The following is a 14,134-nucleotide window of genomic DNA, read 5'->3' as shown; positions in this document are numbered from 1 at the left end:
TGCTTAGTGGCTTTAAATTCTCTGGGTTTCTTATGCCCACTGCACAAGGCAGCAGGGAATCAGAAGTAGCACAGTTCCCTTTTGGGGTGCTATGAATGCAGTTATGTGACACTCCTAAAAGCTGCTCTTTGCAGTTTCTACCTTAATTTTTGGTTTTGGTGAACTTTTATGACTTATTTGCAGACAAGGTGCTAGAGTGAGATCCATGACACTTTGATGTGATGTAAAGATGGAAGGTGAATTCAGCTGATAAACCTTGGAGTATCCTAATTTTTAATTATTTTTCTCTGTAGAGGCATGTGAGCTAAGTCTTCCCTGAGTGCTTGGAGCACAGGCATACGAGGGGGCTTGTATCTGAAGGTGCAGTGCTTCCTACTGTTCTCTCTTTGGTGCTTATCCAAACTCAAATATTGACACAGCTGCAGAATGTTCTCACTGGAGCTGAGCTCATGTGCTGTGTTTGAAGCGTGTGCCCTCTGTCACAGCAGAACTGGGAGAGAAGGGGGAGCAATGGGGGGCAGGGGCAGGGACACCCAGACCCCTACTCCCTAAGTAGCTGATCTGCTTCTTTATTCCAAGGTAACAGGAGAGAAGTAGAAGGAGCAATTATTAACTAGGAGGTCTTCACAGAAACATTGTTCACATGACAGTAGATCTGAGTAGGTGGGAGCATGTCTGTGCCATGCTGCACGTATCACTTGGCTGCAGGATAAGCTTAGCTGGCTAATTCTGAGGAGCCCATAGGTGATTCCCATGGGCCCCTGGTGGTGATGCCACCACCATGTCTTTGTCTTAGAAACAGCATGTTCTCATGTGAACAACCTTTTTCTTGACAGCAAAATGATGCATAAAGTTGTTTACCCCTAGGAAATTCCTATAAAAGCCCTTAAGAACCTCAGCAGGGATGGGATCTGTACAGGGTGCCATGGCTATGTCCAGTACATGGTATTTTAATGACTACATTTTGGGCTCTGAGTGCCTTTTTTATTGGGATCTATAACAAGCCCTCATGCCAGTGCATTGCATTTGGTGCAGTTGTCAGGATCCTGGTGAGAAGGGAAGAAGGATAACAAGGAAAAGGATATGTGCCTGCCTGGTGCCATATGCTGGCATGGGGAGCAGTTACACAGCCTGTTGCCTTTCAGTGCCAGGGAGGGTTATGCTTCAGGACAGCAGATACGTGGATTACCCAGCTGGCTGGAGATCTTGTGTACCCATTATAGGTTCAAGCAGCAAGCACAGAGCTCTCCTGGGTAATGAAGTCCACCATGCTGGCAAGCTTCACCAAATCTTTGGGGTGCTGCTGCAACACTCCTGGGTGACAAATGCCAAGGTCTTTTGGATGAATGGGGTCCTTTGTGCTGGCAGGGTGACACCAGGTGTCAGGCATGCATACAAGTGTTATATTTAAACTTCACACCACAATCAGGGTTCAGTTCCTGGCCAAGTTGTAAACTGGCTTAAATCTGACCAAGGTGTTTGAATTAAAAGGAACAGGCTGCACGGGGAGGAGACAATGCTCTGGGTCCTGAAGTCCTCTCCCACCTGGCAGCTCCCTGGCCCTCAGGGACAGAGGAACTCTCATGTGAAGGGATAAAGGTTTCCTGTTTCTGATTGTATCCAAGGTGTTGCTTTGATCAAACTGTATAACTCACTTTAGGAACAGATTGAAACAGATTGATAAACGCCTCAACTATTGAACCAGCAAACTATCCATCACAGAGCAGACAAAAGTCCAAGAAAATGGGCCAAGGCCAAATCCCCTATATTCTGCTCCCTGGAAGTTGAAAAGTTACACAGGAAAAAAAAAAAAAAAAAAAAAAAAAAAGCCAAATTTCTTTACTTAAAAAGAAGAATCAACACATAGAAGGAAAGAGATCAAAACTCCCAACTGTGTTACAAGCCATAACTCTGGATGGTAAAGGTATCTTAACTCTCTTGTCCTAAGATAGAAAATATCATCCATCATTCATAGGTGAGTGAAGGCAGAAAGAAAACGAAATTACAAAAATTTGCTTTGAATGGAAGAGGTAAATGTTGGAAGTCACCCCTGGAGAGGTGATAGCTGATGCATGCTCTGCTGCTGCAGAGGCTAACCACAGGAATGGGAGAAACAGAAAGGAGCCCTAGAAGCACATTACGGAAGGAGAAAGGCCACAATGTGAAGAGTCAGCATTTTTAATTACTAACATTGCTGTGAGACACCAGAAAAAGCTGGAAAGGGTCCCAGGATATAGTGAAAATCTCCAATTACAAAGCAAAACGTGAAGAAATAGAAGACATCTAAGTGATAGATGTATCCTTGAGCAATCTAGAGATAAAAAAGTTTCAGCAGTTACAGTTAACAACTTAGTTGCCCTGATAGGTGGGTTTGTCTTGTATCACTCTGGAAAGAAGAGCAGCAGCAGCAGAAAGCAGCTGGGCAAGAAACAGCCAGACAAAATGACAGAGTCATCATCATTGAGGAGACTGAAAGCTGCTCCTCCTCCAGTGAGGAGTGGAGGTGGCTATGTGGGACACAGCAGCAGCCCTGACCTCACCATTCTTGTTTGTGCTTCTCCCTGTCCCCGCCTGTGCTCTCTACCTAAATGCTGCTTCCCCTGCTAAGTAACATGGGGATTTCCAGGGTTGTATCTAATCCCATTCACACACTCTCCACCCAGGTCATTTCCACCCAGGGAATCCCAGCCATTTCTAAAGGTGTATTTTCAAAATCCATAACGAGAAGGAGAGATGTGTGTGGATGAGAACAGGAGATACTCTTATGTGAGGAAGGAAGACTCTGCAACTGCTCTTTGTACTAGTGTCCAGAGTCATTCCTCAGCCACCCTAATGCTAATATTTGCACTTCTTCTATGGAGATAAACATTACAGATGTATCAGCTGCACAGAGGCACAGGACAAAATATGCTCCCTGCTGGCAGGAAGCACTCTTGCTCCATGTGGCGATTCCTGAGACTACCCCCATGCTGCCCTGCTTTCTGCTGTTTTTCCACTCTTACCAATATTATCTGCTTGCTGTAGCAACCATTAGAGCCTTCCCAGCTCTGGTAGTCCACTTCTTGACTTAACAGCTGATGTCATGATATCCAGACAATTTCTCTCTCCCCATTCCTGGAAGCCCTTGTTTTCCTGGCTGGTTTGGGGTGTGCTAGCTCCCTGCTTGTCAGAGTTTCTGTTTCCTTTTAGATGGACTTTAGTACATTCCACTAAGGGGGGAAGAAAAGGGGGAGCCCAGCCTTCATGCTGTTTCATCCTCCTCCACTCAGCTGGGAATTATAAGGAATTGGGAAGAATGCACTGCCAATGGCACTGGTAACTAACCTAACTGGGAGGAAAATCTAAATCCCAAATGGGCTGTCAAAGGCACCCTTTCTGCTCATTGTCATGGGCAAGGAGAAGGGAGAACACTGAAACTGTGTTGTGGTGCCAAAATAGCTGAGGCTGATCTTACTGATAACTGCAGGAAGGAAAGACAACTGAGCACTAGGGAGAATCAGAGGGGCTTGCAGCTAAAAAGAGAAGGACTGGGAATGGCTAAGGAGGTCTCAAAGTCCTTCTGTGTTTAAGGTAGCTAGAGTACAACCTTTGAGAACAGTCAGTATTAGGGACCTGAACCAGCATGGTGGGGAGGCAGTGATGGTGCCAGGGGCTGCACAGGAGCAAAGCCAGGGAAAAGGAGCAAGTTCTCTAGCTGGGATGGCTGTGAGCTGGCAGAGGTATCTCTCTCCAGCCCAAATTTTCCCTGTACCCTAGCACAAACTTGTCCTCTTGCTACTCATGCATCATCCTAGATATGAAATAGGAAGTTAAGTAAGGAAACAAAGATGCTCTGACAGGAGGGAGAAATGCCAAAAGAGGAGGGATAAGAGTCCCACTGTCCCTGACACACCATGACCTGGAGTCCTGTTTCTTCATTCTGGTTCAATATTAACCCAGCAGGGCTGTGAATCTGCTTATTCTGCTTCCTTTGCAATTCCCCTGCAGCCAGGGCTGTACAGCATGGCGCAGAACAAAACCAGGATACTGAGGGGCCTGCTCTTCTCCAGCCTTCTGCACCTCACCTTGAGCCATGCTGGAGGTAAGACTCAAGGGCAGAAGTACCAGTAGATGACAGGAGGAAGACAGAGATAGTTCTTTCCAGGGGTAACACAGGTGGCAAGTTTTCTTCCTCAAGTCAGGAGGACAGGCTAAAAGCTTGAAGCTGGGAGCAAAAGGGTGCTGAGAATGGAGTGAACATAGGAGGATGCAGCTGCATCTGCCAGCTGGTGATAGCAGCTCAGGGCATTTTATGGCTCACCTGGGAAATGGCAGGGAGGGGACTGTGGTCCAGGATCAAGTCTAACAATAACCATGGGGCTTTTGGGAATAGAGTTTCTCAGCTGACATAGGTGACTTCAATTCTCTATTGCTTGTCCCGCTGTGCCTTATTGAAACTTTAGGTCATACAAAATATTCCACCTTCCTGCTTACTGCTACCTAAGGAGCTTCTGTCTTTTCTTAACATGAGGTTAAGTCCTCTCCAACCCACTACTGAGCAGGGGAAGACCTGTCTCCACATCTCAAATCAGGGGCTCTGAACATGAACTGGAACCAAGCTGTGCTTAGCACAGTGGTCTGAGGCTTACAAGACAAAAATACAGTGGCTGGGGACAGGGACAGCAGCAGGCTCAAAGCAAACAAGCCTCTATCTAACTGCAAATGAGCAGAGCAGCTTTGCCGAGGAAGCAGTGTTCCTGTCATTTCTGTTCCTTAAGTGATGGGAGCTGTGATGGGATGAATTCCAGTGAGCCTGCTCTGATCGTCAAGTGTAGACATGACAGGGCTTCTCCTCTCTGTATGGTGTGCTGGGGGAGGCTGGGCTGTGGGATCACCACATCAGCTGCATGTGGTTTTTGGAAACTGCAAGGGGAGACAAAGGTGCCCTCTGGCTGTGAGCAGCCCTTTGACTGGCAGTGTTCTGACCTGATAGTTTTCCTGGAAAAGAGGCAGGCATTGTCACTGCTCAAGCGCCACCGACGTGCCAACAAGGGATTTCTAGAAGAGATGCTTAAGGGAAACCTGGAGCGAGAGTGCTTGGAGGAGACATGCAGTTATGAGGAGGCTTTCGAAGCCCTTGAATCCACTGATCAGACGGTACGTACCAGGAAACATTCCCCCAGCCAGCCTCTGGTGGGGAGACACCAGCAGGTTGCCCACACAGCCAGAGGCCAGGGTTGTAATACTCAATCCTGTGAGCTGAAGATGAGGCTGATGAGTGCATTCCCCACGGCAAGCTCAGGCTTCCTTAGGGAGTTTCCCTTCTTGAGACACTGCAGGGAATACACTTGAAAGCTCAGGTTCTTTTCTCTCCCTCTCTATGCATGAAGTGACAAGGTGCCATTGGTCCTGAATAGCACCTTCCACTAGCTCAGCATGGTACCATACATGCGAACTGCTATCCCAGACACTCACAGAAGCACTGGCATAGTAGTCAAAACACTAAGTGCAGGTTGCTCAGACTCCCTTGAGCTGAAGCTTTTGCTTTTGCACACCCTGTCCATTTTTCTGGTTTCCAGACTCACTCACTCTATCAAATTTGTGCTGCATCCTTTTGGGATTTGCTCCTAGACCCAAGGCTGGTGTCCCTGCAGAATTTCACACACAAAAAAACCCAATAAATAAACAGTTAGGAGCCTAAGCCAGCAAGACACTAGCTCTTTGGAATACTTCAAAACCAATCAGCCTCCGGCTGCATGGCAGAGATGAGAAATACCTACATGTGATCTGTGGCCTTAGAAATTCCAGGTTCAGCTGCTTGGACTTCTGCACTGTAGCATACTGCATTACTTGCACTGCTTGCTCTGCAGGTTGATGAAGGTTGTAAATATCTTTGGTCTCTTTAGAAACAATAGTACTGTCTTGATTCCGGAGTCTGATGTGTGGGAATGTGATTTTGCATCACATTTTTGCTTTGACTCCATAGTACTTGGTATAAACAGAGCTAGATTAGCCTTTCCTTTTGTTGTTATGGGACATTCTCTTACTGGTTTCAATAGCAGTAGTCAAGAAAGGTTTGATGTTCTGGATGTTCTGTGTCCTTAATTTTTTTTTTTTTTTTTTTTTACAGGATATATTTTGGTCAAAATACCAAGGTAAGTTGTTTTAAGTCTTGCAGGTACTGTTATTCCTTAGGATGCACTGTCTCATCCTGGAGAGATGGCTCCCTCTTTTAAGAGCTCACTTTCCTGGGCTAAGCACTTGTGTTTTGTCTCTAGATGATAACCTGGTTCAAATGATGATGCTTATTTGGATTGCATTCATACAATGTGTTTCTTTCTTCTTATTTTGCTAGTATGTCAGGGCCTGGGAAAGTCCAGGACAATTCTGGATGCTTGTCTAGAAGGTATGAACTTCATGCTGACCTCAATCTCCTAGATACAGTGAGTGCCAGGAACTTGCTTCCTGCAGAGATTGTACAGAAAAAAATTTAACTGATGTTAGAGAAGCCATCTAATTTTAAAGAAAAATACAAGAGGAGGAATTTGAAATTATTTCTTACTCTTTATTTCCCCAGTAATCATTTCAACAGACAATCTGGCTTGTGCACTGAAATAGCAGCCTCTGAGAAAGGCTCTGAGCCAAAGCAAGGCACAGAGCCCTCACAGATAGCTCCCTCTGATGAAGTAGAGAAAGCTCAGGCTTCTCACAGGAAGAGGATGCCTCTGCTATTGCAGGCTCATGCACCCAGCAAAAGTTAAAGGGATATGTGGGATGGTACTTCTGACCTTGCAAAATGCAACATCCAGTTCCACTGACTGGCTTGCACTGTTGGGATTTTGACAGGTAACTGTGCTCTTGGGCTGGGCCAGAACTATCAGGGAACAATTAGCCAAACCAAGTCTGGGATTGAATGTCAAGTGTGGACAAGCAAGTATCCACATATTCCTAAGTAAGTTCATCTCCCACATACCCCTTAAGAGTTCTCTGGGGTGTCCTTCCTTCCTAGCCTAACCAGCTTTGTCTCTCATAGATTTAATGCCACCATTTATCCCAACCTCATTGAGAACTACTGCAGGAACCCAGACAACAACTCAGAAGGCCCGTGGTGCTATACCCGAAACCCAACGGTAGAACGGGAGGCGTGTCCTATCCCCGTGTGTGGTATGCCCCAGCACTCCAGAGAGCCCTTCACTCACAGCAAAACACTGCACTGAGACTGATACTAAAGCAGTCAAGGAGAGGGTTAAGGAGGGGGAATGCTTACATGAACAGAGGTCAGTAGGAGTAGAGAAGTTGCATCTTAAAGGGTAAAGGAGCTGAGGAAGAAAAGCCACTGAGTTGCCCATACATAATGAGCCGTTTTCTCTAGATTACACTAATGTAGATCTAAATTAAAACCAGTATCAGCAGTACCCTGGAATGTACTACAGTATTTTCTAGTCAGTCACCCCAGAATCCTGGCCCAGCTGTCTAATTTGTGACAGCCATGAGTCATAATATTTTTTGGTCTGAATGCCTACCTTTAAGACAAAATAACTAGTTTGTGCTTGACTGCCTGCCTTAACATTCTCTCCTGTGAAGGTGTGCAGTTTAATACTCACAATCTCAAGTAAAGAGAAGATGCCCTTCTCTCATCATTAAGCTGAACATGGAGGATCATCCCCCTACAATTACACATTCCCGTTTCTCCCTAGTACAAAGCCATCTCCTCTGGGGCTTGGCCTCTGTCTCAGAAGAACTGGTAAAGGAGAGAGCCTTCTCACACAGCAGAAGTTTCTCTTCCAAAAACAGAGACTAGAAGCAACAACTCATAAGTAAAATTAGAGGTCAGCAACCATTTTGACATGGGGTTTTTTGAAATTTCAAAAGCCATTACCATTGTTCTGGTCTGCAGAAACTAACTGAGAAGAAATACTGCTCTGCTTTGAGGCCATCAGGCATCTGTGCTACCTCTGTTCACCAGTTAATTTCTGACCTGCAGTATCTTACAGTTACACTTCCATGTGCATGGATATAGCAGGATTAGAAAAACCTTGGGTTTGTGCACAGTTCTTTTATAATCATGTTGACATGAGTAAAAAACAGAAGCAGTCCCACCGATAAAGGTGAATGCTACTTGCCCAGTGGCTGTTGTGCACCAAAGTGAATAGTCAAATGGGGTCTCTCTTCACATAGGGTCTCCCCCTGTGCACGAGGAGAAGGCATCTTGAGGCCAAGTAAGAATAGATTATTGGGTACCCACTCCTTCAAGAAATACTACTTAAAACTTGCAGTCATTAGGACACTTGCAAGAAAAAGTGTGAGAAGTCTTGCACAAAAAAATTTCACTTATCATTAGATTTATAAATATTGCCAAAGTTAAATTTGTCATTTTAGTAAAAGGCTCCCCCAAATATGGTCTAGTTATGCATTTTAGAATAAGGTGTTGAAGGAGTTAATACAGCAGAATTAGGACACCTGAGACACCTACCTATCCAATGAACTGGTTCTCAAAGATGCCCCAGAAGGGAACACAATATTGTTCCTCATATCTTAGTGACAAAGAGAAGTGTGATGAATAGTGCCAGCCTCACTTCATGTACTGCTGAACTGTCTCTGACACTGCAGTATTTCAGAGGGCCACCACATGAATGAAAACACAGTGGGAGCTCCCAAACATAATGGGAGGCCCCATAGAACTCTAGGCTTTAGTAAAGGGGCTCTTGTGCTATTTGCTATTAGTACTTCTGAGTGCACAGCTATGGCTTAAATCACAGCTCTCTGTTTTTCCAGGTGAAGATAGAACAACAGTTCCATTTACTCCACCGGCCGTAGAACCTGCACCAATGGAGCCTTGTGAACCAGAGAAAGGCATGCTTTACACAGGGACTCTCTCAGTCACTGTGTCTGGAGCTAAATGTCTGCCATGGAACTCTGAGAAAGCTAAAGAGGTGCTCCATGGAAAAAAAATTGACCCGGAAGTGGAGCTGCAGGAGAATTACTGTCGGAATCCAGACAGAGATGACGAGGGTGCCTGGTGTGTCACAGATGAATCACCCTACTTTGACTACTGTGATCTGCACTACTGTGGTGAGAAGTCTGCATAGGTTTGGGTAGGCACATATTTGAGGCAGTGGCAAATAACAGGAGCAGAATGAAGCACTTGGCCTGGGAGGAATAGACAAGGATGTACGTGCACCATGCACATAGGAATCTTATTTGTCCATATATCACATGTACTAACCTGTGTTAGGTACACAGCATTGTTACCTCTCTCAGGTGTTCTCCCTGAAAACTCATACTGGTGGACAACGCACATAAAAAGAGAACTGGTGTTTTAAAACATAATTCCTTCATCAGACCCATGTGTGGGGAAAGGAACATTTACATTGCTGATAATTATGCCAACTACACTTAAGCTTTTTACCTTGTTTGTCTTTCCATCTCAGACAGCTCGCTAGAGGATGAGAACCAAGAGTTTGAGGGAATATCAGGACGTTCTACTACTCATAAAGAGTTCAAAACCTTCTTTGATGAAAAAACTTTTGGTTCAGGTGAAGCAGGTGAGCAAAAACTCTAGGTACAGCATGTTTGCAGAACGGCTGTAGCTACTTCTTATTCACTGTTCCTCAGAAACATCAGCTAGCCAAAAGCTGTTAAAAGCAGTGGAAGATACTTAAATTCAGTGAAGAACTCTCAGAAGTCAATATCCAGTTCCAATCATGGAGCTAGTAAGCACTTCCTTTCCCAGGATCTTCCAGCTTCACATGCCCACTGCAGACAACAGTTCTCTGCTGTGAATCAGGTAGAGTAGCAAAGTTAGATTGCTTGTTTTTTCAGATTGTGGCACTCGTCCTTTATTTGAGAAGAAAAAGATAACAGACAAAAGTGAGAGGGAACTGTTGGATTCCTACGCAGGAAGAGTTGTTGGTGGGGATGACGCAGAAGTTGGCAGCTCCCCCTGGTATGTATTGTCTTTGCAGAGTCTTTGGGGATTTTGTCTTCCTTCTCTTCAGCTCGAGCAGGTAGAAATAAAAGGGCTTTCCTAACTTAGGCAGTGTCCATAAATTACAGATTCTAATCAAAGCTTCCCCAAGTGGTTGACAGAGCAGTACTAAAATAGTTGGAAAGAAACTCACCTCTTGAATCAAGTATGCAATCATTGGAGAAAGCAAGGGTGTTGGTGTGTTTCATCTTCATGTCTTCCTCTTTCCAGCTTTGCTGGAATGAAAAGGATGAGAAACTTCTTCAGGTAAAAGAAATGGGATAAATGGCCTACTATATAGGATCTACATGTCCAGGGAAGACTTTTGCTACAGAGCTATTTATTCAGTTTTGTCAGTATAGAGCAATGCTGTTTCCTGCTCACAGCCAAATCTGCACTTTCTACAAGACACCAGGACCCATTTACTCCTACTAAGGGCTTCCTTCCTCCTCATCTCTCAGGCAGGTGATGCTCTACAAAAAGTCTCCTCAGGAGCTGCTGTGTGGTGCCAGCCTTATCAGTGACAGCTGGATCCTGACTGCTGCTCATTGTCTTTTTTATCCACCCTGGGACAAGAACTTGAGTACAAGTGACATATTGGTGCGGATTGGCAAGCACGTAAGAGCAAAGTAAGAGTCTGAATGAAGTGAGAAGGAACTAGACTTCCTCTTGAAGTAACGAGATACTTTGAAGTTGGGCTGTCATTCAGCATCCATGGAGTATTATAAGTAATGTTACATGCCTCTCAATAACAGAATCTAGTGGGGCTGTCATTTGCTGCTCTTGCTGATCCTGAAGGTTGAAGTGAAAGGGAGCAAGGAAGCCTGGGAAATCTAAAGGGTGCTCCTATATAAAGACAGCATTGTCTCAGAGGGTACAAAGCTGAGTATCATAAACTCCAGAGGACTCTCAGCTGCTACTGTACAGCGACTTCTTTCCTTCATAACTATTTCAGATATGAAAAGAATAAAGAGAAGATTGCTCTGTTGGATAAAATCATCATCCATCCCAAATACAACTGGAAAGAGAACATGGACCGAGACATTGCACTCATGCACTTAAAGAGACCTATCAGCTTCAGTGACTACATCCATCCTGTCTGCCTGCCTACCAAAGAGGTTGTGCAGAGGTGAGGAGAAGAGAGAGAAAAAGACTTCTTAAGGCTATTTCCAATAAGAGTGCTAGGCAGAAGAAAGCTGTTTCAATAAATTTAATTATATTTCTGCTTCCTTCCACAGGCTGATGCTGGCAGGTTACAAAGGGAGGGTAACTGGTTGGGGAAACTTGAAAGAAACATGGGCCACTAGCCCCTCCAACTTGCCCACAGTTCTGCAACAAGTCAATCTGCCCATTGTAGATCAAAGTACCTGCAAGGCATCCACCAGAGTCAAAGTCACTGACAACATGTTCTGTGCAGGTAAGTAACACTGGAGACAGAAGTCAAGGGCTCTGAGCTCCTGGTCTGACTCATGCAACAAGACTACTTTCTGATAAATTTGTAAATGCCCTCCACAAAGAATAACTTTCCCATGATAAGAGATTTCTCAGCTCTCAGAAAACATGAAAGCTGGAGAACTTAAAGCTAGGAGTAAGGTTTGCAACACCAACTGTATCAGGCACTAGTCTAATGGTACTATGTAGCAGCAGCAGCTGCGGGAGAACTAAGCACAAGTAAAATTATCTCTTCACCAGTACACAGAGCAGTTCAGTGACTTCCTAAATTAAAGGCTGCACACCAATTATCCTATCTACTAGCTAGTCTCAATCTTTTGGAGCCCATTCATACTTACAGCCACAAATCCTGAACGGTCCTACCTTCCTAGATCTCTTCTGGCATTGTTCCCTTTTTGAGTGGACACAGAATTCAAGTTATCAAGAGACTATGGATTTATGTACCAATTTAACAGTTTCTGCTATATTCTTCATTTGTGCAGACTTTATCAGTTCCTACAAGCAAGCCTCGTAATTTTTGAATTAATTTGTGCTGCTTGCATCTAAATGCATGTGATTGCTTGAGTTAGGATGGGAGCCAATTACATGAGTATGCTGAAAATACAGAGCTCTTATGGATTCTCCTTCTAGGCAACATCCTATGAAATAGCTGAGATGCAGACATACAGAAAAAAACGGAGACACTGGTGATGGGAATGTGCAGAGATACTATCCAGTTCATCAGGAATGAATGAAATCCTCTTCCTCTTCATAGTGATACTTCAGGAAGACAGCTGGGGAGGGGAAAAGCGGAACTTCCCGTGACAGAAAAGTGAAAGTGGGGATAACAGTGAATCTCTATAGTAAATTGAAGAAGAGGGAAGATGGATTATTACAAATAAGTTTCTAAGACAAGAAAAGCACAGTAGCTCAAGTAGCTCAAGCTACAGCTGTTGTACAGTGTCAGTGCAACTGACACAGCAATTCTGATGAAAAAACAGGAATGAGAGCACAGAGGATAGATTCAAGAATGCTGGAAAGACAGCTGCAAAGTTAGAATTTTTACATGTATGAAAAACAGAAGTCCAAGTTAACAGAATCAGCAAACAATATCATGGGTCCCAAAACATTTATGCCATTTATCCCAAAACCTTTAAGAAAACATGGCCAACACTAGCCACTTCCCCTACAGTCAAATGTCCATTTTTCTTGCCTGTAGGTTACAGTCCTGATGCACTAAAGAGAGGAGATGCCTGTGAAGGGGACAGTGGGGGACCTTTTGTAATGAAGGTATGTTCAACAAGTTCAAGCTTATAATATATACGAAGATAGGTTTGTTCTGTGCTGAACTTCATAGTCTAAAAAAAGCAGCAGAGTTGCACCACTGCTGAGTGGCTGAAGCAAACGCACCTCATGCCCAAGGTGAGCAATGGAGACCAATCCTGCAGTCATCCAGCCCCATTTCTATACTGAGCCCTCAGCATATCACAGATCTCAGATCACCTGCAGGACGCATGAGTGATGGCCAATTCTTAATTAGAGATATAAGAGTAGAGACAAAATGACTCCAACAAACTCTGCTGGAGATGCCAATCTGAAGCCCAAAGTAGCATCCATCATTAAACAGAAGGGCAACCAAGCTGCTAAACAATTCAGAGCACAAGTCTTATGAGGTTGCTGAAGGAGTTGGGCTTGTTTAGTCTGGAAAAAAGGAAGCTCAGGGGAGGCTTCCTGAAAGGAGGTTGTAGCTAGGTGGCACTTGGCCTTTTCTTCCTGTCAAGCAAAGGACAAGAGAAAATGGCCTCGAGCTGTGCCAAGGGAGGTTCAATTTGGACATCAGGAGGAATTTCTTCACTGAAAGAGTGCATTTAGTGCTGTGATTTACTTAACATGGTGGTGTTTGGTCAAAGGTTGGACTTCATCTTGGAAGTCTTTTCCAATCTTAATGATTCTCTGATTCCATCAAGATCTTTTGCTCCTCATACCAATCCCATTTTTCTTTACTTTAGAACCCAGATGACAACCGTTGGTATCAAGTGGGAATAGTTTCATGGGGAGAAGGCTGTGACCGAGATGGCAAATATGGATTTTACACCCACGTATTCCGCCTGAAAAAGTGGATACGAAAAGTCATTGAAAATCAGGGGCGATAGATGAAGCATTTACATTGCCTGGTCTCAGTTTTCCTACGATGCTCCATTTTAAAATATAAGCACAGAAGATCCTGAAGTAAAACAAGTTATATCCTTACAACTTGACAAAGGAAAGTCTTATCCCTTGAGAATAAAAGCCCTGAAACCCATCTTCTTCCTTTTATTCTTGCTGAGTTTAGTTGCAGTTGTGTCTAAGTGATGACAGTAGGCAGGAGTACCACTAGCTATACTGCTAATTACCTGTTGTACTTCAAACAAATTCCCCCCCCTTCCATCAGCTATAACCAACAGGTTTTGGACCCCGCACATTGGCCTTGTCAGTCACAGCAAGCAAGATTATGCCTTCATGCACTATCCCTTTCCTCCCTTCAAGACAACTAAGATTCTATTCTAGTTTTTGACCCATGTATGTACCAGAGATAACCACCCTACAGTACCTGTAGCATTTCGCAAAACACCAATGTCAAAAGTAAAGCAATTAGAAGCTGTTTTGATCAGGCAAACATAGTTCTCAGCTACAACAGCCGGCAATAAATACCAGCCCCACTGTGTGCAATTCATCCTACAAAGGAATAGTAGCTTGAATACATTAAACAGCACTTCC

At 44.3% G+C, this 14,134-nt stretch overlaps 1 protein-coding gene across 2 annotated transcripts; it reads left to right on the top strand.

Annotated features, from left to right (window-relative positions):
- The first annotated feature begins 3,943 nt into the window (after positions 1-3,943).
- On the top strand, positions 3,944-13,679 carry F2 (coagulation factor II, thrombin). 2 transcript variants are annotated; one of them, XM_002198777.7, is made up of 14 exons: positions 3,944-4,081; positions 4,973-5,136; positions 6,110-6,134; positions 6,335-6,385; positions 6,826-6,931; positions 7,013-7,143; positions 8,755-9,051; positions 9,411-9,524; positions 9,802-9,925; positions 10,408-10,575; positions 10,902-11,075; positions 11,185-11,363; positions 12,597-12,667; positions 13,387-13,679. In XM_002198777.7, the coding sequence occupies exons 1-14, from the start codon at positions 4,003-4,005 to the stop codon at positions 13,528-13,530; spliced, it is 1,827 nt and encodes a 608-aa protein (XP_002198813.3). In that variant the 5' UTR covers positions 3,944-4,002; the 3' UTR covers positions 13,531-13,679. The 2 variants fall into 2 exon arrangements, with proteins under 2 accessions (XP_002198813.3, XP_030130102.4); XM_030274242.4 differs by lacking the exon at positions 3,944-4,081 and having other exon boundaries at positions 4,687-5,136.
- The last annotated feature ends 455 nt before the right edge of the window (positions 13,680-14,134 follow it).

This window comes from Taeniopygia guttata, chromosome 5 (genome assembly GCF_048771995.1).
Source record: "Taeniopygia guttata chromosome 5, bTaeGut7.mat, whole genome shotgun sequence".
In the NCBI taxonomy this organism is placed as follows: domain Eukaryota; kingdom Metazoa; phylum Chordata; class Aves; order Passeriformes; family Estrildidae; genus Taeniopygia; species Taeniopygia guttata.
Note: the sequence above shows the minus strand (reverse complement) of the source record. Positions and strands in the feature narration are given on the sequence as shown.